This window comes from Thunnus maccoyii, chromosome 16 (assembly GCF_910596095.1).
Source record: "Thunnus maccoyii chromosome 16, fThuMac1.1, whole genome shotgun sequence".
Taxonomy (NCBI): Eukaryota; Metazoa; Chordata; class Actinopteri; order Scombriformes; family Scombridae; genus Thunnus; species Thunnus maccoyii.
Genome location: NC_056548.1, coordinates 16,501,208 through 16,528,390, shown reverse-complemented (window position 1 = coordinate 16,528,390; position 27,183 = coordinate 16,501,208). Strand labels below are relative to the sequence as shown.

The window sequence follows — 27,183 nt, the reverse complement described above, 5'->3', positions numbered from 1 at the left end:
ATTTATGCAGGTCATAGGTCATCTAATGGTAGTAAATCAAAAGGTGAGGTCCAGTGGTCTTTAAATTAAAAATATATCTCAAATTAGCAGAATATTTTTTGTAACATTTAACCCTTACGTACTGTTCATATTCTGACCCTTCACAGTATGGAACAGGTCATTTTTGACCTGACAAGGTATCCCTTTATAATATACCAAATGTTGAACCACAAATGTATTTTGTATCCACATATATCATCTCACTCAATAAATGGGTGATTAATCCTTCACTAAAGTTTCAGAGAACAGAGTGTTTTCTTTAGGACTGACACTTCTTTTATAGAGAAAAAACATTGACAATCACACTATATTATGATCTTTTGTTATCTAAAACAGGAGAACATAACAGCTATAATTATTTCAATTAATTTTATTGAAAGTGAAGGATGCCACAATATTTTTGAATGGTAGGTTTTATTATAACCATTAAAACCATCAATCAACACTGCCTGTAAGCCACATACCCACTATGTTGGTTGCCTGGTAATTGATGAGTTTGATCTGTTATTTTGGGTAGGCTTGTTTGCAGGTGCAGATGCCCTATGTCCCTACTGTATGTACACAATGCATGATGCTGCTTATGCACAGTTTTACACTTTCACTGGTTCACGATCCCCCCATAACACTTCAAAGGTCTACAGGAGCACACCTGAGTGGGTCTAGTGGATGGAGGGAACACAGGCAGTTCTCTGACAGTGTCATGGTCCCTCTTGCACTCTGTCCCCATGACAGAAATACACACACAAGCCAGTCTATAGTTTCACTGTTTCAAGATCCCTCATAACCACTCTGTCTTTATTTGACCCCCTCTGATGACTTTAAAATACCTTTTAATAAATATGGGTCAAATTTGACCTCAAACACCTGCAATGTGCAAAAATGTATACCAGCTGAACAAAAATAAATACTTTTGAAATATTTCCATTTTTTGTATATTCTGGGTTAAGCTCGTTTTCTCGAGATGACGAAGTAATTAACTCGTGATCTCGAGTAATGGCGTTAAAAGAATAATTGCAAGCTCTGCCGTTCTGGACTTCTGTACTGGGCTACTTTAGGAAAAATCATACAATCCCAGGCTTAAAGGAGTTAATTTAGGGTATTTTTTTTATTGCTTTCAAATGTCAAAATGGGTTTTTGACCGACCTGAACAGTATGTAAGGGTTAACAGAAACAACAACATGCTGTGTAAATGGAAGAATTTCGATTGTAACTTTATTTGCAGTCGTTACGGCAACCGACAGGAGGCGAAATGAGCCACCTCCCAACTGACGTTTCTTTGGAGACGCAACAGGAAAATGTCGATATTTCAGAAAACCTGCAACATGAAGAAAGTGTTCACTGCAGAACAAATTTCAGACTGGTTCACCTCGGGGACCACGTTTGCCAATATTAAACTCACAGAAGAAGGGATTGAAAGAAAGTTCGATGAGCTGTCATTTAAAGAGACCCGGTAAGATAAGCTGAAGCAAAGTTAACGTTAGCTAAAAGCTAGCTAGCATCCCGCGTCACCTGTGCTAGTGGTTAACCAAGTAAAAAATATTCAAGGCTACAAGTGTCACTTCCTTTATTTCAGCCAAAACATAAATTTATTTTCTCATAGCTACAAACAGTAGGACGGCCGGAAGAGTTAACGCTAGATTAAAGAAAATGCATGCAAAATTAGAAAAATGTGAGCTGTGCTGGATGCTGAGTTTTAGCTAACGCACGGTAATTAGCTAGGTAGCTTTCCAACATTAACATATTTAGCATTTCAAATGGCTGCCACCAGCTTTATACATGTCGAAGTGTGTCACAGCAACATATAATGCTAATGTCAAATCCTTTTAGTTCGACAGTGTGTTGATTCATTAAAGCTGGAGTGCAGGACTTTAACATATAAATGAACCACCGTTAAATTCAAGCCTTTTTCAAGGTTTTCCAAGATTTCAATGAATACCTCAATTTTATTTTATATAGCACTTTACACGCTACCTGGTTGACTAATTTTCAGTTATAATCAGTTTTTATTATTTTTGAATACCCTCAATTTACTGTAACGTTGGCTGTCAAAAGGTTTTCAGTGACTTCAAATTTCATAATTTGCCAAAGGTAGCACAAAACGTCAGCTGTTGATTACAGCTCTGGCTTGGCCACTGAATCAGAAATGTCAATGTTTCTAACCTGGAGGTCAGAAACTCTTAAGGGGACACAATAATTAAATATAAACAAATTGAATAAAAATATAAAAAGCTATGACAAGATGATTAACAAGACAGGCAATAAGACTAAACAATCTATTAAAGAAATTATGCTAATTTCTTTAGGGATTGTAAAGATCTGGTGACCTGTTAAAGTAATAAAACAGTTCAACACATTGTCCACCTAGCCTAAAGTCATCTTCACGTTTTTGGTCACAAGCAATTATTTAAAAATTACAATTAACAGTCCTACAAATAATTAAGTCTTTGCATCACGTCTCCATGCTGTTTATGTGATGACTGATTTTCCTTGTGATACAAGACCACAGACTTATGGAGGAGTGTGTCCTCTCACAGTGTAGTGTTATATGCCCCTGTGGGCCTGAGAGGAACTGGATAGTAATATGGAAGGTTCCAGTCCCTGTTTACGGTGACTGAGCTGGAGTGCCTCATGGCCCGGTCCACATATCCGGAGATTGTTGGGATCTCCTCCCTTGGGTGGTCTGTACAGTTGGGGACCGTAGGTGTGACAAAGCGCTGCTTCATTTTGTAACGGCTGGTCCAAGACTCCATTGGTCGGAGCGGCCCTGGCTGCACTGAAAGACTGTCCTCTTCGTCATATTCCTTTTGGCTCAAAAAGTCCCTGAGCACCCGCTTGAAGACAGATGCCAATTCCCAGGGCATTATGTTGTTAGTGGCGAGCACCTCACGAAATCTGTGGAAGGATGCGACAAACGGAGTTAATTAAAGACATATATAGGAAGCAGTCTAAAGGCAACCATTTTGTACTTGCCCTGATGAAAGCCTTAATGGCTGAAATGCATAGGCATGTTTTTACCTATGACCAAGTAGCCATGAAGTATTAAAGGCTTTTTAAATTTATTAACCTCTTGAGTGCTTCAGATCTTTTCAGTAACTCTAAACTAGTAGGATCCCCAAACTGAAGAGCACCAGAGGGATACCTTTCTACACCCAAGCATCACTCCAAGCATCTGTTTTTTGACTTAATTAAACACTTGTCGAAGTCGCAAGGATTTGCATCAACACAATGTCAACGTCCCACATTATCAGTTGGCAGTTTCTGATTTTTATTTATTTAATCCATCACAAAATCTAAGACATATGCCCTTGCACCTATTAATTCTGTCTCATAGTAAGAATAGTTAGAAGAAAGACATATCTGGGACAACAACATGTTTTGAAAATAGTACAGTAGTGTTATTGTTGGGTAATGTTGTTATGCAAGAACACAGTAGTGACCTAGTGAGTTTTATGGGAAATAAGTAGGTCACAGGGCTCAATCATGTAATATTTTATTTCATTATGGCTAACATAGAGATGACGAGAGGAAACCCTGGCAGTCTGTCTTTACTAAGCCTTACAGGGCATCCTTCACCTTCGCATGTTCACACCCTACATCGCCTGCCTCTGTGACAGTAACACACAATGGCTTGCTTGGCAGCTTGCCCTGCCTCCATTTCCCTTTGGGTCTTCTCTGCTTCGCCTGCTGTCAGGCCGCGTGTTGATGCAGAAGCAGCTAGTCGCTGTTGACAGCATACTAATGTTAGGATGGAGGATGGCATGGCTGCTTCAAAATACCTGGAGAGCACGTTGGCTACGTGGATAGGTGGGATCTGGGCACACAGGAACTCCAGCTGGTGTAGCTCTGATGTGGGGATGAGGGTCCGCAATCTGGGGTACCTCTGAAACCAGTGGAGACCCAAGGCGCTGTAGGCCAGCCTGTTCTCCCTTTCCAGCTCCCTCGCCAGGTGCTCGCGTTCCTCCACATGCCACAGGAGCTCTTTGATCAACATGCGGCTGGGTAAGACGCCTGGGGTTTTCAGAGATGGTGCTTCATCCTGATCCTGCACGCTTGTTTCATGCGACCATTTCATCCAGTTGAACAATGGCATGGCAGTCACAGCAGACAGTCCTGAGAAACTGAAGAAACAAGAAATGTTAACCTGGATTGTGAGGCCATGATGTTTTTATAGCACTGTTGTGTTGCATTTACATATGCTGGAATATCTGATGCTTTAAGCTAAGTGTGAATTTCTCTCCCAAGTTGCACGTACTGGCAAGACAGAGTAAGACCAGTTGTGCAAAGGTAGATGCAGCAGGAACAAAAAATCAACAAAAAAGAGTAATGATGGAAATTTACCTTCAGAGAATAAACAAAAAACGAGAACAAAGTGAATTTATCCAACCCTAGTTCTTACAAAAGCTTGCACCTTTTACTAAAAACAGGGTCACATTTTCAGCCCCAAAGACCATAATGAGAATTATGCAAGAAAATCGCAACCTCTACTTGGAATATATGATTTTCATTTTATCCAGAATTGTGTGAAAGATTAAAATTTAAGGTTGACAGTGAAATATGATCCCACCATAACTAAGCTGACCTCTGGTCCCTGCCTGATGTGTGCTATGATTGCCTTCAGTTCATGTCAAACTCTTCAAAGGACAATGTCCCAGGTGTGTGTATTTGGCCCTTTTTGCAGGCTGATGGATTCAACACAGCTTCCACCTGGGATTCAGATGGATTACACAGCCTGCAGGGTCATAGGTCAGCCTCACGAACACAAACTGTATATGTGGTTTCACACATTGTAAGATAGCAAAACAGAGCTTTTCAGGTATTTAACCTAACTCCTGGTTGAGTACTTAAAAAAGAAATCCATATTTGAACTACTGTTAGTCTTCCAATGTGTAAGAAGGAATTATCACAATAACATCTGGCTGTAAATTGTAAGGAAAGATCTGTACTTACAGGTGAAAACTGCACCGCTGACGTCTCTGTGAGATATTCAGAATTTGATCAAAAATGAGCTTATCACCGAGTACAGCCTCGAGCTCCTTGTGTCCATGGGTCTGTCCATGTTCATCCCTTCACTCGCTGTCTATTACATCCCTTGGTGTCAAATGCCATCAAAGGAGCAGATCACTCGAGAGTCGGCAGCGATCCTCAACTGTCTTGGTTGTTGGAAACGTTTTTCTCTTTGTGTTGTAGTTATTGTCTTGTCCTTGTCTTATCTCTCCCACTGCCTCTGTCATGCAGACTTTTTCCCAGGAGAGTTAGTCACACACTGCTAACTGACTAAGAGCTGTCACCTCTCCTCTCCTTTCACCATACTCTCCTCTGTGCACTGTGCAGCTTTGTTGTAAGGTCAGCTGCTTTGTAGCTTGCATGAAATGTGTGCATTGGAGAGAAAGGGAGAGGGCGAGAGTGTTTGTGTGTGTGTGTGTGTGTGTGTGTGCCCACAAGCCACGTGTGTGTTGTGTTTGAGGTCCTCTTAGTACTGTCAGGGTTTGTGCCTGCTGTTGCGATAAAATCCTCCCCTTGTTGAGAGAGAGGGAGGGGCAGAGACAACTGGGAATGCTCTCCGAGCTACAGTGCTGTGGGCCTGGTCGAGCCGGCCAGAGGGAAAGACGAGAGGAGGCAGAGACTCGGAGCAAAGTTAGAAATGGCAGCGTGTAGTGAAGTGGACAGAGCTCCTGGTATTTTATCCCACTGTGAGCTAGCATTTGAAGTTAACTTTTAATGATAACCTCAGTGGCTCAACATAGAATCAGAGTAGCAGGCAATGCGGTCAAAAAACCTCATCTTTGTCTCTGAGAAATACCGTTTTCTTTGTCTAGTATGTCAAATAGCATTAGATGCTGCATTTCCCATTAACCGCAATGGACGTAGCAATGTAGATGCCAGCACAAATTCTAGTATATCCAGAATGCCACACATGATTGCAATCAGAAATAAAAAGCAGCACCACCGTTGCTCCATTGAACCAGGACGTGAAAGTTAATTGATTAAAGGTGCTAAATATATTTAATAATTTATGTAAAGCTCAGCATCTAATGTCAGCCTGCCTTTACCAGAACATGCTTCTTCTGATTTGTAATTGGCTTTCCAACCCTCATGCCCATCCAAATGTTGTAAGTTCTCCAGTGGGTTGTCATCTGTTGTCTATAAATATATATATAAAAAAGACACACACAATAAACCCCCCTATGTAATCTATACATTCATTTAAATTATTTTTACTTCTGGAACCACGACTACGTGATACAAGCCCTTCCACCATACTACTCAATTAGGATCCTCTCAAACCGACAAAACTGTCTTGTTTGATGAAATTGAGCTTTCAAATTTCAAGCTTTCAAATTAGAGTCGTGGCAGTCAGGGTTAACAGAGAAGTGCTTTGTTGTTGATTATGACAACAAAACACACTTCAAGCATTATATAAATGATTTGTTCATAGTGACAAACCCATGTTACTTTTGACAGGCATTCTTACGAAGATGAAACTAGCAGGTGTAAGCTGAACTGTTGTCACACTTGATTCTTTATTTCCACTTTTCATCGTTTTGAAGAATTAAAATCTTGAAGAGGAAATGTCTGTCACATACTGTGTGAGTAGAGAGAAGGAAACTTGCTGTTCCATATGAGTTTCAAGTCCTACGCATAGTGACTCAAATTTGTTCTGTGTTTTTTTTTTTTTTTTTCCCCATTTGTCTTCGAGTGACTGTTGACGTTATTCCAGTTCCTTGGTTAATGGAAGCTCAAAATGTACAAACTGCTTAAACTTTGCTTTTATTATGTTTCTTTTCAGCCCATCAGAGGTTCCTGATGAAGGCAGCCTGAAAAATGTAAACTCTGATGGAGGGCATTTCCGAAAAAAAGTACCTACTGGGAGTGAGTATTAAAATTTCACTTGAATTTTTTCTTGCATCATATAAACTTACATAGTTAAATGTAATGTAGAATTTGTCATAGACTATGAACACTGATTCTTGTGCATTCGATTCTGAATCCCCAGGTACCACTCCTCCTCCACTTGCGAGTTATGAGTACCCCAGCTTGCCCATAACCAAAAACAGACAGGAGGTAAAATGTACCAGTCTACTACTCAACCACACTGCGTGATGGTCTGAAAGTGCCCTCTCACTCTAGTCCTCATTCATGTTAGGAGTTTCTCTGAGATTGTCATTATGTCTTCAGGACATTGGTGCACTTAAGCTTTTACTGTTTGCTCAAGACAAACACAAAGTTATTTAATGCTGCAGGACAACAGCTAACTTTAAATTCACTAGTTTAAAATTTTATGTCGACTAATAGAGAATGGTGTCTGAATATTTTAGCTCATGCTGTCATTTAACACTGTGTCCTAACTGAATGTGACGTGAGCATCAGTGACAAAATCAGTTTGATTGCTTTAATTTTTATTGGAATGTCTTAACTGGCTTCAAGCGACGCTGCGCAGCGCTATACGGCGCGCCGTTTTGAGCTTAACTTTTGTCGGGCGCCCTGTTTCTATTTACTACCTATCGCTCGCGTTGAAAGCGAGTCATGGATGAGGAACAGCTGATTCATTAGGTTGAAATGAGGAGCTATCTGTACTATACCTCCTCATTTCACTACAGAAACATAATAAGGTAGCAACTGGCTGGAGGGAGATCACCAGGGAGCTGGAAGTTTCTGGTTAAGTTGCTGTTGGCTATATTGTATGTCATTTCCAGTAAAGAAACATCTAAATATCACAATATAAAACGTGTATTCTGTTTGAAAAGTACAAACTAAGGATAGCAAGTACTCACCCATCTTTTACTTGAGTGGTTACGTCTCCAGTCTGATTTTGAGTGCACAGCTGATAAATACGTGATTAACAGAAGTGCATATTTAATGGATTCGGTATGGACAGAGAGCGTCCGATGTTATGCGATGTGACGTGATAGTCGATAGTCGCTTGCTGTTAGGACACAGTGTAAGCTGCACTTTCTTAATGCAGATGATTAAGTCTGGACTTCTTGTAATAAATCAGCTTAGCACATCCATCACATCCAGTAGTTTCATAACTTTCAGGACTTACTTTCAAATATCTTTTTTTATTGCAATGATATTAGTGCAAATAGCCAAATGAGGTTTCTATTTTTGTGAACTGTTTCTCTTTTTGAGTGGTTGTGTATTTGTGTGTGTTTGCCTGCTTCCAGCTGATTTCTCTCATAGAAAACAACTCTGTAGTAATCATTCGAGGAGCCACAGGCAGTGGCAAGACCACCCAGCTGCCACAGTACATTCTGGACCACTACAATGAGAAAAATGCCTCGTGCAACATTGTGGTCACCCAACCACGCAAAATTGGGGCCACCAGTATTGCCCGATGGGTTGCCACACAGAGGAAGTGTACCCTGGGTAGTCTGGTGGGATATCAGGTTGGTGCAACATTCAGACAAAATCTGATTTACTTAAACTGTGAAGTGCAGACACATACATGGGCCTGCACTTACAATATGTTCTTAGTTCCTACACAATAATTAAACCATAATATCCAAGAGAGAGAGAGCCCTGTGCAGAGGTCATGTAACAGTAGTTAGTCTGTACTGAGCCAGCCTTAACCTGCAGTGATTCACTTAAGATCACACTGTGTTCAAAAGGCAGATGACATCCTCTCACAACTCAGAAAGAGTGTGTATACGCATATTTGCCGAGCTCATGTCTGTGCATTGCTGTCAGGATGTCTGGCTGTGTTGCACAGAGCTCTGAAACAGAACATCTAATGACTGTTGTCTCCTCCGCTTGTTGCAGACCTCTGGAGTTAAAGATGATGTCACTGACAGTGGGAGCAATGACTATGTTTACATGCACAAAATATTCCAGTTTTTGTCTTTATTCTGAAAAAGATAATATTCCTACTAAGCTGTTTACATGACTGATGAAAATGAATATTCTGCTAATATCCCCGTTTACACGCAGAGGGTTTTCAGGGTTTCCCTCTGCAATAGTGGGAATGGAAATCACAAGATCTCCGCAGGCAGTGAAATAAACCAGTGAGGTGAAAAACATTCATGAGCTGCTGCCTGTTATTTATAAGTGTTTTTGATATGACTGTTATTATGTATTTATAGTTACAGGCACATCCAGTACCTAGGTTGTCCTATAATGTTTACAACACCGCTGAGTGTTTTTGGTGAATCACACCGAGTCATCACCATCAGTCCACAGTTGCATGTCAGGATAATAAACAATCCCCTCCGTCCCCGTCGAGGAGAAGGCACGCTCTGTTTTTCCAGCCTGCCCTGAACAGCTCTCCACTCTCCTCATTTCTCTTCTCTGTCTGTCTTCATGCTACTTTCTACATGCTACATTTGGAATAGCAAAACAGAATATGCTGTTTACGTGACCTGTATCAAATTCAGAATATTGTCATATTTGGAATAATAGTCAAATATTAGTGTGCATGTTAATGGGAGACATAATGTTCAGGTTATGCTGCACATCCTAAGCATATTCTTTATCTGCTGCAAGGGGAGAGTTCTTTGCTCGTCCCCTTTCCTGTTTTGTTTTTTCCTCTTAGTTTGTGAAAGTCATGCACTCAGTAAATGGAAAGTTCTTTTGTGCTCAGAGTTGAGTCGGTGAACCAAAAAGTATTTCCCTGTGGTCGGACGCAGGGTTGCAGTGAATTTATTCTCAGGTCACTGGTATTTTCTCCAAGACTGACCAGAATAGTTATGTTGGCAATGGCAGACTGTAGTTTGTAAGACACTGGCATGAGGTCTGAATGTACTGTAGAATAAGCATACTGTGGCTAATCCTTTATATCATTCTGAGGAAGCAGAATATAACCTTATCGATTGAGACTGGAAGAGACCTAATTTCTTTAACATGACCTATTTAACATTTTCAAGAAAAGATTTTTATTTATTTATGTATTTATTGGGACCATGTACAGTGTTAAACACAAATGTTACCATTTGATGTACTGTACCAGAGTTAGCTTACAGCTAATTTTCATCTGCAGTCCCTTTGGCAGGTCACAATGAAAACACATAACAGCACAATAACAAGCAGTATCAAAAATCAAAAAACACACAAGACACATCATACAAAATACAAAGCTACACACAATAGCTCATCACATACACCCACAATGACAAGCTTACATGATTAATTTCTAGTTGACAAATTAAAAGCAAAATTATTTGCATTCATGAGAAGACCATGAGATGAAATTTAGAGTCATTCAACAGTCACAATATATTACTCAACACAGTGCTTTTGGTAATTAAGAATAATGGGATAATTATTAATAAGAATTTGTGTCCAGATTTATGAATGCAAGGCTACATATTTGTATTTCAGGTTGGTCTGGAGAAGATGGCTACTGAACACACTCGACTAATCTACATGACTACAGGAGTGCTGCTTCAAAAACTGGTTTCAGCCAAGTGCCTCACGGAGTACTCCCATATTTTTCTAGATGAGGTGCATAAACATGAGACAGATCATTTCTAATGTAAATGTTCATTTCTCTGTTAGCTTGACTTTTATAAGGGAAATTTTGAGTTTCTGTTTTTTTAGTAGGCCAAATTAGAATATTTCATGCTGAATCAAAAATATTCTTATCCATTTATGAGTAAATGGTAAAAATACAGTTCCTTCACTTTTTTTTATGACATTTTATTTAGTTGTAATTATTATTTGGTTTTCCTCTGTTTTCATCTATATTTATGCTGCTGCAGGGGCACAGTTTCATCATTTAATCCTAATATCTAATCAGTGATTCTTGGCTTTTTGGCCATTTATCGATTCTGCCTTTGCCAAAGGTTCATGAGCGCACTGAGGAGATGGACTTTCTCCTGCTGGTTTTGAGGAAACTTCTTCATTCAAACTCTCGTTATGTCAAGGTAATCGCAAGATCAACGTTAACATCCCTCTTCTGCCCTCTTTTGGCATTAGTTGAACTCTCGCTCATAGAAGCTGTGTTTTCTCAGATCATCCTCATGTCAGCCACCATTAACTGCAGACAGTTTGCTGAGTACTTCGGCACTCCAGTCCGTGGAAAGATGAACCCGGCATATGTGTTTGAAGTGGAGGGGGCACCTTATGCCATTGAGGAGTTTTATCTGGATGATCTCCACAACCTGTTCCCATGCAGGGTAAGGACATGGTAAATGTCTGCTGATGCTGCTGTTCTCTATATTGTGTAGCCAAAGTGTTTGTGTGTATTTAATGTTTTTCTTTACCAGGTTGAGTTGCCTAATTCAGATGACCCTCATATCTCTGTTGAGATTTACAATCTTGCCATCAGTCTCATTCAGAGCTTTGATGAGATGGAAGGAAAAGATTCCAGGTGAATTCTTGGTGTCTTAGCACACTTAACTGCAAGGGGAGACACATTGTTGTCCCCCGCCTGTCAATCATGTGTTGAAATGTGCGTTTGTGTGTGAGCAGCAAAGCAGAGAAAGAAGGTGGCAGGACGTTGGCAGAGAGAGGAAGTGTGCTGGTTTTTCTCCCTGGTTTACATGAGATAAGCTACATGCAGGAGGCCTTGGCCAAGCTGGTCCACAAAAGGTGAGCTTTGAGTTAACCTCTTCATTTAATCTTTCTGCACAGAAGTAGCTGTTTTTTATTTTGGAAGGAAAGACCACTGTTGTTTTCTAGAATGTGCTAAGAGTTTGGCATTGAAAATGACCAGAGTACAAAGTGTAAGATGATTGATTTAGATACCTAATTTTGAGGTTTCTGTTGGACATGGGACCTAATGCTTAATCTCTTTTGTCTGTTTTGCTGGCTTTATTTTCTTTGAGCCAAGTGTTTAACCTACATTACGTAGTACTTGTGATGAATGTTTATATTTACCTCTTAGATTGCAGGTTTATCCTCTCCACTCCACCGTGACTCTGGAGGAGCAGAATGGTGTGTTTCTGTTCCCTGTCCCTGGATACAGGAAGGTAAGAACCATTTATTTTATTTTTGCCTCACATGTGTTGTCAGTACCTGCTGTACTCATGTTCTCCTCATCTTCACAGGTCATCCTTTCCACCAACATCGCAGAGAGTTCGGTGACTGTTCCAGACGTCAAATATGGTGAGTTCTTCTGTTGTATCTCTGACTTAAGTAGATGCTCAAGGAATGTTTGCTGTAGTATTAAACTGCACTTGCTGTTACCATGATAACCACAGATGACATTAAATCAACCAGGATGAAATCTGGAGGATTACAGCTTTAATGTTAGCTAGGGTGATTATGTTTTTAAAAAAATCATAATTGTATTGATGCTTCTTTTATTGTCACCCAGTGATCGACTTCTGCCTGGCGCGCCACTTGGTCTGTGACCAAGATACCAATTATCAGTCTCTGCGTCTCACCTGGGCATCCAAGACCAACTGCAACCAGCGCAGAGGTACAACAACTACAGCACAGAACTTGACCTCTAAAGTGTAAGTATCTGTTCACGTCCGTCCTCATGTTTTTTTGCTCTCTCAATCAGGAAGGGCAGGTCGAGTGTCGAAGGGCTACTGTTATCGTCTTGTTACCAAAGAGTTCTGGAGGAATGAAATCCCAGACTACATGATCCCTGAGATGCTGGTATGTGCCACTGGCCGGAGATTATTTAACACTGTTTTAAGCATTCATCTGACGATCACACTATGTTGTGTTATCCCCTCCTCTCAGCTCGCCCCCCTGGCCACCATCATGCTAAAGGTGAAGCTTCTGGACATGGGAGATCCCCGTTCGCTCCTCTCCACAGCTCTCTCACCCCCCAACCTCAGTGACATAGTGCGGACTGTGCTCCAGCTCAAAGAGGTCAGTACAAAAATGGTGCAGATTGATGATTCTCCCCTGAGAGAGCAATTAATGTCTACTCAAGTAGGTATGAAGGCATGGCTGTAATGATGACTATTATTTATTTGGGCGGGCAGCTGACCACCCAGTTCTGTCACAGAGCATTAGACCTTGAGTTCTCCGACTGGAGCTTTGAGTCAGCGATGGTTACTATTGTCAAGTCTGTTAGGTGAGAGTTATATAGGGCAGAGTTGTGTCATTGTGTGTTTGTGTGGGAAGGGAAAGTGGGAGAAGTGTTTGTTTTTGGTTTCTTTCTATCACTGACAAATATAAACATTTTATTATATAACTAGTGGAGTGCACTCAGTAGAGTGCAGATCTCTGCTAGGTGTGTCTGGGGGCATGTACAGTCTCAGTTTTCTTTAAAATGCATTGAATAGTATAATGGTACTGTAACTGAGTGTCCTCCTGGGTTCTCCTAACTGTATAAACTTAATAAGGTAACAATAAATGGGACAACAAGTTCAGACTTCTCAATTTAAACATTCTTATTTGTTTAGATAATTTTGTTATTTATTTAGACCATTTTGTTGTAACATGCTACACAAAATAAAAACCCTCCCTACCACCTCCTCCCTTCCCAAACAAAGAAGAGTTGAATCTCACTCAGTTGTCCCTCCCAGTTCCCTTAGTCAAGATGGCGGTAAAGCTAACAAAAATGGGGATTTATTCATCTCATATTGTACCTAACTTTAATGGATCATATTATATTGGGTATAGAATTAATCTGCAGATGCTCTGGTTCAAGATGAGACCAAACTTTTCTGTGGATGTCGTTTTTGAGCCATGACAAAGGCAAAAATGTGGCCTGCAACAGCCTTGTTTTTAGCATAGCCAATTGCCGGAAATGCCTTTTGCTGTGGTTGTTGATCACTTCCGGCCCCTACCAGCTGGTTAAGAGGAATGAGGAGTAGGGCTGAACAATTTTGAAAAAATATCTAATTATGATTATTTTGACTGCAATTGCGATATGATTTGTGATATTAGCGGGAATGATAATTTTCACATCATTATTCTCATTTAATTGAAAAACATTACGATGATAATGGTGTGATTTTTCAGGGATCTTTATCAAACAAAGATATTTTCTTAAGTCTATAGAATATGATGTGGAGGCCAGGACATTTCTACAGCATGGCAATATTTAATCAGACTGCTCTGAATGCTTGAGTTCCAATGTTTTTTTTTCTATGTTCAGCCCAAGCTGACATCACCTCGTAACTGATTTCTTTATATGGTCATCTGCTGCACACACAGCAGATGGTGGTTGTCTGCAGCTCTTCATCAGACGTCATCATCACTGTGTCTTCTTCCTCCCTGCATAATTTCTAACTGATCCACTGAACAAATAGCTCCAAATTTCTCCATATCTTGTTGTGTCGACTAATGAAGCGCTGCTAATTTGGTGAGGAACACATTTAATTTCCTGTAAATTCTTCACAATAAATGTCTCCCGTTATTTGGTAATTTAAAAGCTTTTAATATAAAGCAGGAAAGCAGAAGCAGGAAATGTTGGGTTTGCATCGGCGGTAACTTAACATGATAACATTGCACCTCCTGTGATTTGAAAATTGCAGTAGGACATATTCTGATTTCGATAAACATTCAATTAATTATTCAGCCCTAGTGAGGAGTCAGCAGTCAGTGACGGCGGAAAACTCATTATAAATTTCAACAGTTGTGAATCACTGCAACCACGAGAGGTCCTTGAGCATATAGTTATAAATTTGCACAAAAAATATTAGGCTGATGGGTCCAGTAGTGTGTGAGACTAGCTGCAGACAGACACACGGACACACACAACCAAACACATGAACCCCAAGGCTTATGCCGGGAGGCTTTGTAGCATGTCATACTCCTCTCTCCCCCTTCGTTTTCAATCGGCCTCTACACTGTCCTTTTTATTATCTCTACTGAAATGATAAAGTATATTCACAATATCAAGAACATATGTAGATTGACCTCTGCAAGCAAGATATTTGGGAAGATGAAAATTAGATGAAAGGTTGAAAATCGCACAGGGACAAACATGAGCGAGCGTGTACGTGGGTGATGCATTCTACTGTCCTGCCAATGGTTTCACAATACTTCAGTGACCTACTGGTGGCTGTAATTCACCAAGAAACACAGCAATGTGCCAGAAAAGGCAGGGAAGAAGACTGCAAACTAGTAAACATGAATTTAAACAATGCAGGATTTAAGATATTTTAAAAATTGCCTTTGCAAATGCTTTATGAGGAAGGAAATGCATTCAACACTTTGGTTAGACACCTTTTAACTTGTGAAGAATCTGTTGACTTGACACTAGCTGGATATTTTATTCTGTAGATGGGTGCCCTATCTTCGAAAAGTGATGGTAGGGGCCAGAATGAGGATGGTGAGCTGACGTTCCTGGGCCGAGTGCTGGCCCACTTGCCTGTGGACCTGTACCTAGGGAAGATGATTGTCCTGGGCTACATCTTTGGCTGTCTGGATGAGTGTCTTATCATAGGTCAGTCTGTCATCATCCTACTGATATTTGCTGCAGTTATGCATATGAGTGTTCACAATCATAGAGGCATAGCTTCGATGGCCGAAGAGCTCTCTTTTTTGAGAAAACAAAAAAAAACCTGTTGTTTTCTTGCTGAATGCTATTTGTTAAGAATACCCAATACATAATACACTCTTTTTGGATTATATTACTACATTATGTGTTAACAATACCATAATAACCATACAAACATACCGTAAACAATACCACATAATATAGTAATATAGTCCAAAAACAGTGTATTATGTATTGGGTATCCTTTACAAATAGCATTCTGCAAGAAAACAAGTTTTGTTTAAACAAGTTTTCTCAAAAAAGTGCATTTTTCAGATAGGAGGTTTTGCTCTTCAGCCATCGATATATCATGACTGCACTTTTGGAAATATGTTTGTATGCATGTAACATATTTTTGTGCCCGCTTGTTTGCACAAATTCCAATAACAACTGCTCCTATCCTCAGCTGCCTCGCACTCTCTGAAGAGTTTCTTTGCCATACCATCCATGCAGCAGCTTGCCGGCCAAAGGTGAGTCACATTCAACAGCTGCTCCGCTTCAGACTCTCGTGCTGTCATTATAGATAATTTTTGTGTCCCAACAAAGTGGTATTTGGGACATCATGTTGTTGTGTAATCCCACAGAGTTCATTCACTTACCTTTGTAATGCCATCACAGTTTTTTTTCTACGTAATGAATTATTTGAAATTCCAGGAGCAAGTTGGCCTTTGCTCGTGGCACTCCAAGTGATTCCATAGCGTTTGTCAACGTCTTCAAGGTAATGTGTTTGATGCCAATTCAATGGCAAGGTGCTGTTTGAGGTATTTACATATTTGCCTAATGGCTGACATCACTTCCCTGTTGTCTCTTACTGTTAGGCATGGCACTCCTCCAAAAAGAAAGGACACCTCAGACATCCGAAGGTGAACAAAACAAACAACCAAAAATGAACTCACTGTAAAGACAAATACATAAAAATGTGCTGATCATATTATTTACAGGTAGAAAATAACTAATTTCTCCTGCTGTTTTACAAATCCACCACTGAACACTGCAGTTATTCATCCAAATTTTTTTTCAAGATTGGTTATGAAATATATACACGATTGATCTGTCTCCTTGGTAATGAATTAATATAGTACTGTGTGAACGACCTATGGCACAGTCCTATAGCTTACAGAGCAGTTGCAAAGGAGTAGTAGATGTAATGAGTGTTTTCCCTATTTAGATGGTTTATTTAATCGCTAATAAGTTGAGGATAATTGTCTCCCTGCCTATGTTAAAATTTAAAATATTAAAACATTTGATTTGAGCATCATAAATAGTCCAGCACCCTGTCCTCTTCTGTATTTTTCCATGAAGTCTAATGTTTCTTTGCCTTTGCTGCTCTCTCCTGTTAGGACGAGCTGGACTGGGGAAAAGAGAACTTCATTCAGATCAAGAGGATCAGAGAGGTAAGGAGCTGGGTCACAATCATGCCGCCATTTTACAGGAAGTCTTTGTCATCACCCATCCTAGTCTTTAAATCAATGATAGGCATTAATCCTACAGTGTATAGCCATGTTACTTGGAGTGGAAATTGATTTTGTTGAGTTTTTTCCCCCAGTTTTGGTGTTTTTCAGAGGCTTTACTGAAGTTGGTACAGACTGGGAATATGTCATCTGTATAAGCCAGTGTCATTTTTCAGTAGCAGCTGTGCGGCCAAGCTAAAAACTTTCCTATGTTTTTTTCATTTAAAGTTTAATGGCAAGATTTAAACAGTTTATAAAGAAGTTCATTGACAAGTGTAAACAAAGTCAGATGTGATTAAGTCAGGTAAAAGTTATTATCGACTAAGTTTAAAATTAAATGTTTGCTAAAATTGAATGCTACTGTTGATTATAGCTTGTGGCTGCACAGTTCTGTTTTTCATATGTAAAAAATACTCTCCACTCTCAATGAGCTAATATTTTGAAATTAAGCTGCCAGTAGAATATTGTAGTTCAGCCTTCCTCATTGTCCAGGTTGCAGAGCTGTATGAGGACCTGAAGAGACGTGTGCACCAGTTCAACATGCATGTGCCGGATAACGCTCAACCCTCGGATTATACCAGCATACACAAACAGAAGTTCATTCTACAAGTTAGTCAGTGTTGCGTATGAGTCTGGTCAAGACATGGATGGTGGGATGTACATCATGATCTCCCAAGTCCAAGTTTTATATACACACCCATAGCAAACAGTTGTTTGAACTTCTCCTTGTCTTAGGTGGTTATCGCTGGTGCCTACTACCCCAACTACTTTGTTCAGGGGGAAATGGATGAAGACCTGGCCTCCAGAGAGCTGAGTGGCTTCAACCCCAGAACAACAGTGATGGTATGACCCACAGTTGTGAAATCTTTAGAGCAGGCAGAACATTTCATATTGTTAATTGATACTTGGTTGGACCATTTTAAAACATAAAGCAAATATGTGATTTCACTTTACTTTACAGTTCTGTTGTAAAGTGTCACAAATTACCCTCTAAAAAAGTCTTAAGTCTCTGTTACTGGGGTTAGATAGTGACACAGCATTAAACAGTCTGATGTCTAAGTAGCCTGCAGCATTTGTTACTAGACTACAGTGTCTCAAGTAGCAGATATGTGATTTCACTTTAGTGTACGGTACAGTGCTGTTGTAATGTGTTGCAAATTACCTCTAAGAAAGTCTATTAAGGGTCTAACAGTGGGAAATAAAGATGCAATGTCTGGCAGCTTCCATAGCCTAATGTTACTGGGGTCGGATACTGACATGGGTCTGATGTCTTAACTAGTATGTAAGTAGAGCGTTGAGGAAGCATGTATTAGGTTTACCACCTACAAACTCCACAGGACTCCAGTGAACATCCAGGCTATAAGGGACGTATGAAGTAGCGACTAGATGTGACCTGATGAGGTTTGACTTTAGTGAGTTTTCTTCTAATGAGCAACAAATGACCCTGTAAGAAAGTGAAACTATTAAATAAACGTCATGTAAATGTATTTTCCTCTGAGCTCTCAGTGTTTGGTCTCACTATTATAAAGGCTATGCCCAATGTGGCATTAAATTCACCTAATTACAGCCTGTGTTGTCTAATTAATTAAGCAATGATAGGCCCGTGTTGGTAGCATTAGATGTGGTGTCTAATTACAGCATAATTTGGTACTAAGAGTAGAATAGTGTCTAACTGAAGCATATTTTTGATCTGATATGACATTATATTTGATTTCTAATTAGACTGATCTTGTAAAATGGTGTCTAACAGTGTATTAGGATCTCTTATTTGGTTCGACTAGAGTATAATTTGGTAAAATACTCTCCAAGTATAGTATGTTTTGGGTCTAATACAGCATTATGTGGTTTCTAATTACAGCATAATTTAGGTATATGGTGTCTAATTAGGTTTTAACTGTTTGTTTACTGTCTAATAAAGAACATATTTCTAGTTTTTGTCGATTTTGATGCAAAGTACGTCTTAATAGTATTCCATAAAATAAAGTGTGACCATTTAGTGTTGCTATATAATAAGCTGGAATTTTGTGTAACATCAGGCTATATTTTGTGTCCAGGTGAGGAACCTCCCTCCATACAGTTTTCTGTACTACAAGCAGCTGCAGTCTCTCTTCCGCCTGTGTGGACAAGTCAAAACCATTTCCTTTGAAAGCTCCAGGTACTGAAGGCTAAATCTGACATCATGTCTCAGCATCTACTCTGATGACTTTTTTATGTAGAACACTGAAATGTACAGACTTCATCATGATCTGACTCTGTGTGTGCGTGTTCAGAGCATATGTGGAGTTCTACAGGACATCCCAGGACTCGGGGGTGCTGCCTGAGGTGTCGCTTGCCCTCCTCCTGGCCCAGCAGAATCCTCCCATGGAGCTGTCTGTTTACCCCCTTGAACAAATAGAAAACTGTGCTGGGAATAGAAACATAACTCACCTGAAATACTCACGGTACAGCTCTATTCACACATTATGGAAAAAAACTATTTTCTTGTCTATGTGAGTGAGTGAAATCAGGTGCTTCATGAATTCAAATATGTTATATTATAAGGAATATTATATTAAAAGGAACAAAGAACAAAGGTTCAGCTTTGTCTCTCTTCTGATGGCTGAGACCGTCTTTTTGGAAAGTGGGACCCACTGCACCACAGGCTGCGTTGGTCAGTGCCCTTGCACAGAGCCTTAATGTAATCTGACATCCTAGCACTCTGCATGACTTTGCACAGCAATCACTTGGACTCAAAGACGGGCAGTTTTAGGCAGAGACAGCACCAGCTATCCTCCCTCCTTCTGGTAGGCAGGAGATATGTTAACACTGGCACATTATTAGCTATGAAACAACAATGCAGCTCACTGACTATTCTCAGGGTGTTCCTTTTAACAGTAATATTTAAAAAATATTACATAATATTGCCATATTTCAGTAATGTCATACATTTTCCATGGTGATTATTTGGCATCTTTTTTAATGCTTCAACCTTTAACCAAAGGAACTTACCAGGCAGCTCTGTAAAATAATTAAAATAATGTTATGACAGACAATGTCAAAGCAGCAGTAAATACAGTTTGCCATTTTGAGCTCAGTGCAAGTGAAAGCACACATCACAATGACACCCAGTTCTCTGTGTGATGTTGATGTGCAGGGTGAACGTAGACTTCCAGAGCCAGACCGTCTGCCCAGTGGGAGTGGTGAGCAGCACCATTGACCCAGACAAGCTTCCTCTCAGCCGCTTGTTCGTTGTCAACATCACAGAGGTCAGTCCTCTACATCTAAGCTGCTGTTAGGGTTTTGACTAAGTCTATAAAGAAATTAACCTCTCATGATCTCTGATCTCTGCAGGTGGTGGAGGTGGGTCATTTCTGGGGCTTCCAGGCAGATGAAGCCAGTTTGGAGAAGCAGCGCCATCTGACAGCAGAGATTAACATACGTACGCTGCATCCTGTAACTGTGTCACTCTACCCCAACCTGTTGTGTCTGGCTCCTTACTCTGAGATCAATGAGCAGAGTATGTACTACCGCGCCAAGATCCTGCACATGCGTGGCAATACAGTCGAGGTATCTATCACTCATACACACCATTCTCTGGCACCCATTAATTACTTAAAACAATCTCCTTTACTTCTCTCTTGTCTGATTTTTTTTTTTTTTGGCAGCACCTCTCTTATTTAATCATGCCAAAGGAGAAACATTGTCAGCACATTATGGCTTTCACACTCCTTACAACTTGTAGTGTGATAAAGAAATTGAAGATAATTCAAGCTAAATTACTAATTTAAAATTTTAAATTGCCTTTTGTCCAGTGCTCCTACCCTTGTTCCAGCAAATACAGACTTTTAATGGCCTGCTTGGTGATAAAAGGCCAGTTTATAAAATTATTAGGGCTGAAACTAACAATTATTTTCATTATCAATTAATCTGCCCATTATTTCCTTGATTGATCGTTTTGTCTATAAAATATCAGAAAAGCATCAAATCCTCACATTTTAGAGGATAAAACAAGCAAATATTTGGCGTTTTTGTTTAAAAACGGACTAAACGATTATTGCATTATCAAAATAGTTGTCAATTCATTTTCTGTCGGTCAATTAATTGACTAATCAACTAGTCATTGCAACTCTAAAAATCATATCACTGTATGTTTATTTTATTGGCAAGTTACTTAATATTTATTCTTTCAATGCTTGCAGAATTCTGACATGTTGGAAGAATGGATTACACAGTTTTATTCCATTAATGTGTTTGTGGTAGCTCAATACAGCGTCTTTCATGTGTTTCACTACACGTGCAACAGCAAAAGCTTAAGGTATTGAAAGAAAAGCAGAGGGAAAAAGAAAGAATAAGTAGAAAACTACAATATTCAAAGCATCACTGATCATGTCAACCACTGACACTGTTGGGTTGAACATAGGAAAATCATTCTCAACAGGAGTGTATAATAGCAGTTGTTGATGTTACATAATGAGCAGAGCAAAGTATATCTTGTTGTTCTGCAGGTGTTCTTCTTGGACTTTGGCAACACAGCAGTTGTTGCCTGCAGCAGCCTCAGGGAGCTTCCTTCTGACCTCCTGTCTCACCCCTTCCAGGTAGTAATACTATAAATAGAGGCATTTTTCAAGTAAACAAATGCATCCTTATGCTCTCTGTCCAAACTGAATGAATAGTAACAAGGACACTCTGCTGGTGGTCTCAGGCTCAGGAGTTCCAAGTTATTGGAATGCGTCCGTCAGCCCAGTCCATCATCCTGGGGAACCAGTGGAGCAGCCGCGCCCGCGACCGATTCATCACGCTGGTGAAAGGCCGCTCACTTATCGTGTCGCTGTACTCCATCCTCCACGGTGTGATGCGTGTGCAGCTGCTCATCAACACAGAGACGACAAACACCAGCGTGGCAGACATCTTGGTGGCGGAGGGACATGCAGTGAATGTCGAAGAGAACTTTGACTCCAAGGTGACAAAACAGTTGGGATTTTCACATTAAATTAGTTAGGCAGTGCAAAATGTGTTTTTTTTTTTAGAGTCAAAGACAAGTGTGTTCACAGTTTGTAGTTTCTTTCTCCTGAGAGAAGAGCAACTGTAGTCAGCAAGGATTCATGTAAGTTACAGTGCGCTCTAAAGGTGACACGTTTGGGTAGAAAAACAACATCACAACATCCACCACAGCACCCATCTACCTGCTCCCTCGATGGTTGAACGAGTTGCTGAACTCGATTTGGTCAGCAGAATCGCTCTTTATCTACAAAAATTGCTTGAAAACAGAGCTACCTCCTCTGAGAGTATTTTCTCACTTGATATACTCGATCCTTCTCAGGCTCGCTTTCTCATTTCTCTGCTTGGTGTTTATGTGTTACTGCAAACACCTACAAGTGCTTGTGTCAGGTGAAACGTGGAACTGAATGCTGAGTCACTCTCGATGGTTCCTCCTCGATCTAGTATAGCTTGGATTGTACCTCATTTGTATGTTGCTTTGGACAGAAGTTAATAGTGAATATGAAATTAATAAGTGTAAATGTACATTATGTTTTCAAACTTCATAAACCACTTTGGTACCATTTCACTTCTCTGCTCTCAATCTAAATGCTCTGTATTGTCGGAAACAAAATATGACTAAATACACTGCTTCTGTTTGTGACGTTTTTACAGGTATGCTGTAATTATTGTGTGTGTTTTAACATTGCATTGCTCACACAATGACTCTTCAAAATGTTTCCCTTTGTACTTGTAGTACTGATCTTTCCCAGCAGATGTTGTTGTAGGATGCTGTAAGCAACATTGCCCTGTCTTAATGAAAATATAAGGAATGAATAATGAAGTTGTTTGGGGATTTTTGGGCCCAAGTCGACTGTAAAGCACTGCAGGAAAACCTGATGTGTTGAGACAAAACATACAATTGAACTAAAATACCTCAGCCATGTACCGGGGTTGTGTGCCTTCTTCATTCTGCATATTTTTGTGTGCTCTTGCAGCAAAACCATGAGGCGCTGATATCCCTGTACAAAGACATGGAAGCAGGCACATATGTCCCCAATGCTGCCAGCAGCTCCTGGAAGGAGCGCAAGAAAGAGGAGAAGCAGCTCATGGACAACCTGCTTGCCCACTTCTCCAAGAGCCGCCAGTCTTATTCCAAGACAAAGGCAAGATACACCGCAGGCTAAAGCACATTTTGATAGTATCTTAATAAAAGATAATATAAAATATCTAGTCTTCAAAAAAGCTGCAAAATATCTGTCTATCGTTGATTACGTTACACTTTTCAAAAGCAATGTTAACAAGTGGTTGAAAATCTAATGAAAAACTAACAGGGATTAAGAGAAAGCTGTAAAATAAAAATTGGTTTTGAGGGATTTAAGAGGACGCTATCTGAGTGCCTGAGATACTGATACTTTGTTGGGTGTATGATGGCATCCATGAGATGCATTATGAGAGCACTATGTGTTTCTCTCAGTTTGTCCAGCAGATGGAGCCATTGCAGACCATGTGGTGCTGTTCATTTTGTGGTTGTAAGCCAGAGGCACACCCATTCTGTCTGCCAGCCAGAACAATGACGACAGTGACTTGAGCTGTGAATCACAATAATCAGTCGATACTTAAATACATCATGTGGTGTCTAAATGCTGCCTTCCTTTTGACACCGTTAGGTTCACCTGCATGGGCCACATAGTCCTCATAAAATCAACTTCCACAGCTTTAGCCACAAGACCTACAAGTAAGTCTCATGTACAACAAGACCAAATGAAACTTGCTGGTTGTTGTTTCCACCCCTAACTACTCATGGGTGTGTCGTCCTCCCAGGACAGTGTGTATAGAGAGGAGCAGCATCAACTCCTTGGCTCTGAATGAAAACCCTCACTATAAACATCAGAGAATGCTGGTGGCTGGGACTGTGTCCGTCAACTCTACAGGTACCAGATAACGCTGCACTCAGGGATAAATGGGCATTAATTTATAGCTTTAAGTGATACTAATAAATGATACTAATTTTCAGTTGTTTGTTGTTACGACCCCACAGAGAATTATCAACCTATTCTGGAGCTCCCCTTAGCGCTACCGAGTTGTGCAGTCTCTCTTTGTTTTACAGACCTCAAATTCTGTTCATTTAAACCTTGTTTCCAGCAATAGCAGGCTGCTATTTCTAGAAAAAGTTTAAAAAAAACACTACCTGCCCAGCACCAAACAGCAGACAAAGTTAGCAACTAGCTGGTGAACATACTGGAGCATTTAGTAGCTAAAGAACCAGATGTTTACCTAACAAGTTAATAGAGACCAACAACATTGGACTTGCATGTGCCCACTCCAAATTGTGTCTGCGGAATGTCTAATTAGGCCATTGTTTGCTAACCCTTTAGCCACAAAGATTTTATAAATCTTAAGAATGTCAGGAGCTGTATGGTTTTTTTTAGTCTGTTGTGGAATTCCTCTTCCTCTAAGTGGTCAAATCAGTTACTGCAGGGTTGTGTTGTAGGTACACATATTCTCCTGAGAGATACGTCCCTCATGCCTGACATCCCTGGACTGCCTGCACTCATTACCATGCTCTTCACCCCCATCATGGAGTTACGGTCAGTCAGACACACAGACTTAGCACTTAACACCTTAAAGACGGCACAATCAAACACACATGCTAATATTTTCTTTGGTCATTTTTTTTAGCACTAATGAAGAGAGGACCTGCTACACTGGAGCCCTCTGTGGTTTGGGTTGGAACAGTCAAACACAAGAGGGCATCCTACCTGAGCACGACATCGAACTAGCCTTTGATGTCAAGTTTGATGTTGAAGACATCACTGAGGTAACAGTCGTCTCCAAAGAGGAGAGAGACAGATGTGATGTGATTGAATGCAGTGAAAAAGTAGATAGAAACATCGATTGAGTTTACTGGATCCTTTGTCACTGGTTGCCTCTGAGGGTTTGACAGGTGAGTCACACTGTGTCTCCTCAAAAGTTAAGACTATTTTCCCCTCCGCCACATTAACAACCAAACACAGCCCAGTTGCACAGGAAATGCTACATCACTGAAATACATGGGATTTAAAAAGCATTTCTTTCTTTAAGAGAGAGAGCAATAGTTTATCTGTCACTTTATGGAATTGACCTGGTTTATGGAAGTGTTTTCTTCATGGAATGTAAGTCTTTGAGAAATTCTCAGTACCCCAGTAACTAATAGTACATATCCAAAATAAAACTTCGATGTACTAGCAGTATTACAATCAAAGTCTTCATATTACAAATCATATTTGTATGTATGCTGCTGATTATATACGGCACTCAGTTACAGTAGTTCGCCAATGTCAGTATGACATGTTGAAGCATTCCCCAATGTGTATTAAGTTGAGTTATTATGCTGATTTCCAGCTTTATATTTTTATTCTGGGACGCCAATAGATTAGTTTTGCATGATTCACAGATCAAAAAAATCCTTATTTATCTTATACTGGCCCTTTATGTAGCCTCTCAGTTCAACCTCTGTCTCTCACAGGCAGTCTTCGCTCCTGTCTCTTTAAGGCCTCCCTCCCGATGAGGCCACTCTGTTCTGATTGTTTAGCTTTCTAGAAGCCTGCTGAGGGGCAGCCGTATCAGAGTCGTGTTAAGTTAACGCTGATTTGAACCCAACATTTCCTGCTTTACTGCTTAAAAATTAAAAGCTTTTAAATGACTAAATAACAGGAGATTTTTTGTGATTTATTGTGAAGAATTTACAGGAAATGAAACGTGTTCCTCACCAAATTAGCAGAGCCTCATTAGCGGTGCTAAAAACCAGGCGACCCAACAAGATATGAACATATTTGGAGCTCTTTGTTCAGCAGATCAGTTAGAAATAATACAGGGAGCAATAGTACAAGCAGCCTGTGATGATGTTGTTTGATGCAGAGCTGCAGATGACCAGCACACCTCCAACAGGTAAAATACTTGTTTCACTTTGCCCTGCTGTGTAATGGAAAAACACTCACAGCGTGCCAACTCGACTCAAGTCATGGCTCGACATGACTACCCCCAAAACAATGGAGGAATGCCATAATGTTATTGGAGCGGAGCAGTGAACTGGTGCGCTGTGGAGCAGATGACCATATAAAGAAATCCATCATGAGTCGACATCGGCTCAGGCTGAGAGTAGAAAAAACTGTTGGAAACGGAGCGTTCAGAGCAGTTTGAAGCTGGTGCTTTTTGCTCACAGGGATTACTTCTAGATATGTTTACCTCGTTATTTGACACTTTGGGCAAGTTTAATATGAACATCCGACATTGTAACACATTATTTTATCATATATATATATATATATATATATATATATATGACTGAAAATATGGAAAAGTATAACAGGTCCCCTTTAATTCTGGGTTTAATTCTGGGTTCTCCTTCTACTCAGATTAATGCCTTGCGAGTGGCTATAAACCGTCTGGTGTGTGAAGGGCCCAGTGGCACTCTGCATCTGGGGCCCGACAGGATCAGCCACCTGCAGGAGGACTGCCGGGAGCGCCTCATGAGGTCACTCTCATACAGCCACAGAAATCAGTAATAAGTTTTAAATATTCAAACGACGTGTGCGCAATTATTGATCTGAACTTTATATTGTGTAATGCAGACTGTTCATCAAGTCACCACCACGGGAAGATGTCACTCCAGTGTACTACCAGAAACAAGACAAATGGAACCAGGTATGGGACACATTAGTGCTTCTTTTTTCATTTGACCATTAACCCTTCTATATGCTATTTTCATCATTCTAGCTCTGTGTTTAAACGTGTTTGTGTATTGGTCCCACAGGTTGATCCTTCTCTGAGGATGGATATTGTGGAGCCTGGAGCTGGAAAGACCAGAGGAGTTCTCTTCCAGCTGCATCCTGTCACTCTGCTCAACAGCTAAAAAGCCTTTGTACTTGTTACACTTGTGTTGAAAAGGAAATGATTTGAATGTTGTTATACTAGCAGTCCCAGAATTTTAATTTGACTGAATTATGTTCAGAAGAGCATTTTATTTTGTAATTTCAAATGGGACCCCTTCAGCAGCACTGCAAAATCTGCAATCCCTTCTTTGTTGTTAGCAACTGTCACTGAAGTAGTTTTTCACTGTTTAAATAAGTGGCTGCTATTAAGGAAAAGTTAATTTTGGCTGATGAGATTCAGCCTGTGTAACCTGTTGTAACAGTGCTTCAGCATTGGTCCATTAAAATAGTTGTTTGCAACAGATGAGGCTTGTCAATCAGTCTCCATTCAAACATAGTCTCATTGTAACCCAAGTTAAATTTGTTGCGCGCGCACACACACACACACACACACACACACACACGCACTCTCTCTCTCCTACTACGAGACCAGAAGTGT

The 27,183-nt window shown here is 40.2% G+C and overlaps 2 protein-coding genes across 2 annotated transcripts; one reads left to right on the top strand and one right to left on the bottom strand.

Annotated features, from left to right (window-relative positions):
• Positions 1 to 1,240: 1,240 nt before the first annotated feature.
• Positions 1,241 to 27,048, top strand: tdrd9 (tudor domain containing 9). Its single transcript, XM_042388149.1, has 35 exons — positions 1,241 to 1,489; positions 6,827 to 6,909; positions 7,034 to 7,101; positions 8,205 to 8,426; positions 10,354 to 10,476; positions 10,818 to 10,898; positions 10,986 to 11,150; positions 11,241 to 11,344; positions 11,446 to 11,565; positions 11,861 to 11,945; positions 12,024 to 12,081; positions 12,293 to 12,397; positions 12,485 to 12,582; positions 12,670 to 12,801; positions 15,169 to 15,331; positions 15,831 to 15,894; positions 16,079 to 16,142; positions 16,243 to 16,287; positions 16,765 to 16,818; positions 17,368 to 17,484; positions 17,611 to 17,718; positions 18,930 to 19,030; positions 19,146 to 19,316; positions 20,009 to 20,120; positions 20,206 to 20,421; positions 21,360 to 21,449; positions 21,557 to 21,814; positions 22,830 to 22,997; positions 23,502 to 23,569; positions 23,656 to 23,765; positions 24,326 to 24,422; positions 24,514 to 24,652; positions 26,229 to 26,347; positions 26,445 to 26,517; positions 26,627 to 27,048. The coding sequence occupies exons 1-35, from the start codon at positions 1,335 to 1,337 to the stop codon at positions 26,723 to 26,725; spliced, it is 4,035 nt and encodes a 1,344-aa protein (XP_042244083.1). The 5' UTR covers positions 1,241 to 1,334; the 3' UTR covers positions 26,726 to 27,048.
• On the bottom strand, positions 1,496 to 6,632 carry rd3l (RD3 like). The gene is made up of 2 exons (XM_042388151.1): positions 3,816 to 6,632; positions 1,496 to 2,931 (listed from the first exon to the last, which is right to left on the bottom strand). The coding sequence occupies exons 1-2, from the start codon at positions 4,127 to 4,129 to the stop codon at positions 2,568 to 2,570; spliced, it is 678 nt and encodes a 225-aa protein (XP_042244085.1). The 5' UTR covers positions 4,130 to 6,632; the 3' UTR covers positions 1,496 to 2,567.
• Positions 27,049 to 27,183: the final 135 nt, after the last annotated feature.